Genomic DNA, 5,337 nt, shown 5'->3' on the forward strand with positions numbered 1-5,337 from the left:
TTTTTTTTTTTTTTTTTTTTGGCGGTACGTGGGCCTCTCACTGTTGTGGCCTCTCCTGTTGCGGAGCACAGGCTCTGGACGCGCAGGCTCAGCGGCCATGGCTCACGGGCCTAGCCGCTCCGCGGCATGTGGGATCTTCCCGGACTGGGGCACGAACCCGTGTACCCTGCATCGGCAGGGAGACTCTCAACCACTGAGCCACCAGGGAAGCCCCTGGAATTTTTTAAAAAAATACTTTCAATCCACAATTGGCAAATACAGAACCTGCAGATACACACAGCCGACCATACACAATTAAAACTGAATTTTTTAAAGTTCAGAAACTCCGGGACTTTGCTGGTGGTACAGTGATGGAGAATTCGCCTTCCAACGCAGGGGATGAGGGTTCAATCCCTGGTTGGGGAACTAAAATCCCACATGCCATGGGGCAACTCAGCCCACGCGCCGTAACCACTGAGCCCGTGCACCGCGACGAAGACCCAACACAGCCAAAAAAATAAACAAAATTTTAAAAAGTTTAAAACAAATAAATAAAAATAAAGTTCAGGGGACTTTCCTGGTGGTGCGGTGGATAGGACTCTGTGCTCCCAACACAGGGGGCCTGGGTTCAATCCCTGGTCAGATCCCACATGCATGCCGCAACTAAGAGTTCGCATGCCACAACTAAGGAGCCTGTGTGCTGCAACTAAGACCCAGTGCAACCAAATAAATATTTTAAAAGTAGGGCTTCCCTGGTGGTGCAGTGGTTGAGAGTCCACCTGCCGATGCAGGGGATACGGGTTCATGCCCCCGTCCGGGAAGATCCCACATGCCGCGGAGCGGCTAGGCCCGTGAGCCATGGCCGCTGAGCCTGCGCGTCCGGAGCCTGTGCTCCGCAACAGGAGAGGCCACGACAACGAGCATGAGAGGCCTGCGTGACGAAAAAAAAAAAAAAGTAAATAAATAAATTAAAAATAAAGTTCAGAAACTTCAGTTAAGTGGGTCGGAAATTTTTAGACTCAAGAGAAAACGCTCAGACACCACCCAAACCCTGGCTGGTACTGCTGAGTGTCGCCCAATGGAATAAGCTGTGGCACCAAACAGAAAACATGGAACCCACCTCAACGCCACTGGGGGGCAGGGTACATAAACTGCAGTGCCCCCACGTGGAACCCACACTCGTGAGGGCTGAGCCCTCAGGAGCACTTGGCGTGCGTGGACAGTACTGAGGAAGGCTAACAGGCAAGACCAGGACAGAATCTTAACAGACAGAACCTCCCTCAATTTCTATGCACAGAAAAAAATTCTCAAATTGATTTCTGGGGAGAAGAATGTTACCTTTTGACTTAATAAACGCTAAGCTCATTACAAAAAGTTACGAGTATAATTTAAAAAACTGAAAGAAAAAAACCTTTCCCCAAAACATGAAAAGTACTCATAAGAATGAAATGTTAAAAAGTCATTTGTTTTCTCCTAGTCATACCCAAGTTTTGGAAGCAAAGACATTCGCAAGTGAATTTCCACCTACCTGCCAACATTACCTGTACTGTATCTTAGGGACTGAAACAAACTCAAGCATCCAAGAAACAGGTGAATTAGCCCACTGGATCTCAAACTTCTTTGACTCATTGGAAAACATATATTTTCCATGGTAACCCAACTCACAGGCATGCATACACTTAGTATCATAAGCTGAAACAAAAGTTTCAAAAAACAAGTTATTCCACCAGTGGTCCGGATTTTCTAGTTTCTTCTTTTGGGGGCTCACAGAAGCCTGCATTCCGTCACTCGCTGCACCCTCATAGGCACTCAACAAGGTGGAGAGGTGGCTGTCACCCCCACTTCAAAACATCAGGGGGCTCTCCCCAGGTCACCCAAAGAGACCCAAGAACCAGGATGCGGGTCTCCCAAACGTCACACACTAAACCACGCTTCCTTTCCACATGGCTTTTAGTCACCGCTAAGCCTCACTTCTGTGGTGCCGCACAGAAGTTTTAAGCTAAAATCTATTACTTTGGGGACTTCTCTGGGTGGTCCAGTGGTAAAGAATCTGCCTTACAATGCAGGGAACGCAGGTTCGATCCCTGGCCGGGGAGCTAAGATCTCACACGCCGCAGGGCAACTAAGCCCACGCGCCTCAACTAGAGCCCGCGTGCCACAAACTACAGAGCCCACGCACTCTGGAACCTGCGCGCCACAACTAGAGAGAAGCCCACGCACCACAATGAAGATCCCGCGCGCCGCAACTAAGACCCGACGCAGCCAAAAATAAATTAAATAAATAGATAAAAAATAAACAAGTAAATCCTTAAAAAAAAAATTTGTTACTTTGAGGGGAAACTATACTGCTGCCAGAAGTCTTCCCTGGAATGCATGGGGCAGGGTGGGGCGGGGTAGAAGGGAAAAACTCATCTTGGAGCTAGAAGAGTCACCCCACAGCCATCTGCTGTGCTCTAGAACATCTGGAACCAGTAATGACCCTCCAGATCACAACTCTTCTGATGAGGAAACCTCCACATCCCGACGCCACGTCTGTGGGAATCGCCAACAGGCTAAGGGCAGTATTTGCGTGGAACCTTGCCTTGAGGACTCCCAGCACCAGCGCCTCTACCACCAAAACCCCGTTTAGTGGGCTCCGAGCCTGTGGGGACAGCGCCATCAATCCCCACCAATTCCAAATGAATAGAGCACGGCCCAGGGTACTACCAGTGATGACCAGCACACGCCATAAAAAGCAGACCCCCCCTAACTGCATTGTGCGTCTCTCTACTGGAAACACCCCTCGGCCCCTCCTCAGAATCCCGGAACAGACTGCTCAGTAACATCCACTAACCAAGGTGGGAAAATCAGGAGGCCAACCGGCACAGAAAAAGAAATCTAAGGGTGCAAACACCTTCCAAATTCGCTTAGCCATGCTTAGTATCTAAAATGCAGGCCAGGGCTTCCCTGGTGGCTCAGTGGTTAAGAATCCGCCTGCCAATGCAGGGGACAAGGGTTCCATCCCTGGTCCAGGAAGATTCCACATGCCGCGGAGCAACTAAGCCCACGAGCCACAACTACTGAGCCTGCGCGCCACAACTACTGAAGCCCGCGCACCTAGAGCCCGTGCTCCGCAACAAGAGAAGCCACCGCAATGAGAAGCCCGCGCACCACAACGAAGAGTAGCCCCCGTTCGCCGCAACTAGAGAAAGCCCGCACGCAGCAACGAAGACCCGACGCCGCCAAAAATAAATAAATATTTTAAAAATTGAAATAAAATAAAATAAAATGCAGGCCAACCAGCTACTCTTTCAACTCAAAGAGAAACTGAAAAACAGACCAAGAGTTCCCTACACTTGTAACCAACGCAGCTGGCCAGAGCTTCCAACGTGGTGCAAAACCCAAGTGTAGCCAGAGAAGAGAAGGGGTGACAGAAATGAACCAAAACAACCTAATTACATTTCAGCGAGGTCACACCCATTCTGAGAAAGTGCAACAAAGAGGCAAGGAACTCAGGCTCTCAGCTGAAGGACAGAGCCCAGGGCCCTTGGTGCCTCCTAGCAAATTCCTTAACTTCTCTGCACCTTCCTCCAGGTACTGCTGGGCTTCCCGGGAGCCACTGTGAGGGCCGGCGGGGTGGAATCTGGTAGTGGGACCTGCATGATGTCTAACAGCTGCTCTCCATCGGGGAGCCTCACTCTCCAGCCAGGAAAAGGGGACCTTCTCCAACACCCCATTGTGTAAGTGCAGGCTTGGGCGTCCACCCATGGAAGTCAGCGGTCTGGTGGTCACTAACTGTCCCCGATCCTCCTAAATCTAGGTCACAGGTAGGGGGCTGGCGGGAGGGAAGAAAATGGTGCCCACGATTACAACATTACTTCTGGAAAACCTTTTCCCCCCGACTTTCGGGTGTCTAGTTTAAGTCGGTTTCCCTATTCCAGGACCCCTGAGCGGCTTCCTCATTTCGGCCTAGGACGTCCGCTGCCCCACCCCCACCCCCACCCCGTAAGAGGCGCGGCCCCACCTTCCCGGGGACACGGGCCCACGAGGCAAGGCCCAGTTCCGGGCCAGGCACCAAGGAGTGACCTGGACGTGCGTTTATCCCACCCGGGGTTCCCTCCGGGGGCGACCCGCGGAAAGGCGAGTCCCCCAACCCGGAGTCCAAGGCCTGGGGCGGGGCCGGGGGCCCTCCCTTTTGAACAGGAGACCCAGAACCACACTCAAGATTGGAGATCCACCGCTGGGTGGGCCGTGAAGTCTCTTCCGGGCCACCCTCGGGGAGGAGGAGGCGGGCCCCCAACGCCGGGCAGTAAACTGAGGCTCGCAGACGGAGCGGGCGTGCGGAGGCCCAGGCCGCGGGCAGCAGGGGCTCGAGCCGGGAGCGGGGCCTCGGGGGCGGGCTGGGGGCCGGAATCAGAGGCAGAGCCGGGGTCGGGGTCAGGGCCAGGGTCGGACTGCGTCGGCGCGAGGGTCCGGATCCGGGCCCGGGCCGGCGCGCCGGGCTCACCTCGTCCTCCTTGTGGTTGCGGATGCCGCGCACCAGGTCCTGCAGATTCTTGTCGAACATGCGGTCGATGCTGCCCTTGACCATCTTGAGGGCCATCGCGGCGGCTGCCGCCGGGCCCGAACCCCGGGAGGCCCGCGGCCAGGCGTCCTGAGGGGGCCCGGGGGCCGCGTCTGCCACCCGCGGAGCGCTGCGCTGCCAGCCGCCGCGGCGGGGCGGTCTCCCAGGCCAGGTCGGCGGCGGTCGGCGGGGCGGCGGCGGCAGCGGACCCGCTCAGCAGGCCGCGCTCCCCTCCCCTCCGGCTCCGCGCCGCTTGCAAATGGCGGACAAAATGGCGGCCGATCAGCTGACGGCGGTAACCCAGACCCGGCAGCCCGCCCCCAGAGGCCCCTCCTCCCTATAAACCTCGCCCCTTCACCCCCGAGACGCCGCGTTTCCCTGACGACGCCAGACAGCCCAATGGAAACGCAGACAACGTCCTCCTGGCCGCTCGGCCACGCCCCCTCCAGCTCAGGGTTTTTCCCTCTCATAGGTCAGTGACCTCTGGAACTCCACCTACTTCCTCGTTCCGGTTGTAACCACGCCCTCTGGGGGGGGGCTCCCTCCCTGGCCCGCCCCTCAGCTAAGTGACAGGTGTGGGCGGGCCCATCTGTGGGCGGGGCCTGCTATGGGCGGGGCGCTCACGTGGAGCTTCCCAGGGTGGTTCCTGGAGAAGAACCCAGCTCCGCCCTTTCTGATTCTAAAAGCCGACGGTGTCAGAGAACCTCAAAAACCGACTCTGCGGCGAACCTATCCTGAGTCTCCTGCACATCTCACAAAATCCTGTGATATGGGCAGGACAGGGATTAACATGGCCACGTGGAAAAACTGAGGCC

The 5,337-nt window shown here is 55.6% G+C and overlaps 1 protein-coding gene across 3 annotated transcripts in view; it reads right to left on the minus strand.

Moving 5' to 3' along the window:
- Positions 1-4,755, minus strand: part of AP3D1 (adaptor related protein complex 3 subunit delta 1) — a 46,538-nt gene extending 41,783 nt beyond the window's left edge. For all 3 annotated transcript variants that reach the window (XM_028485619.2, XM_028485620.2, XM_024134416.3), the window contains exon 1: positions 4,466-4,755. In XM_028485619.2, coding sequence (XP_028341420.1) covers positions 4,466-4,561 — 96 coding nt within the window. In that variant the 5' untranslated portion in view covers positions 4,562-4,755. The remainder of the gene's footprint in view (positions 1-4,465) is intronic.
- Positions 4,756-5,337: the final 582 nt, after the last annotated feature.

Source organism: Physeter macrocephalus, unplaced genomic scaffold (genome assembly GCF_002837175.3).
Source record: "Physeter macrocephalus isolate SW-GA unplaced genomic scaffold, ASM283717v5 random_482, whole genome shotgun sequence".
Taxonomy (NCBI): Eukaryota; Metazoa; Chordata; class Mammalia; order Artiodactyla; family Physeteridae; genus Physeter; species Physeter macrocephalus.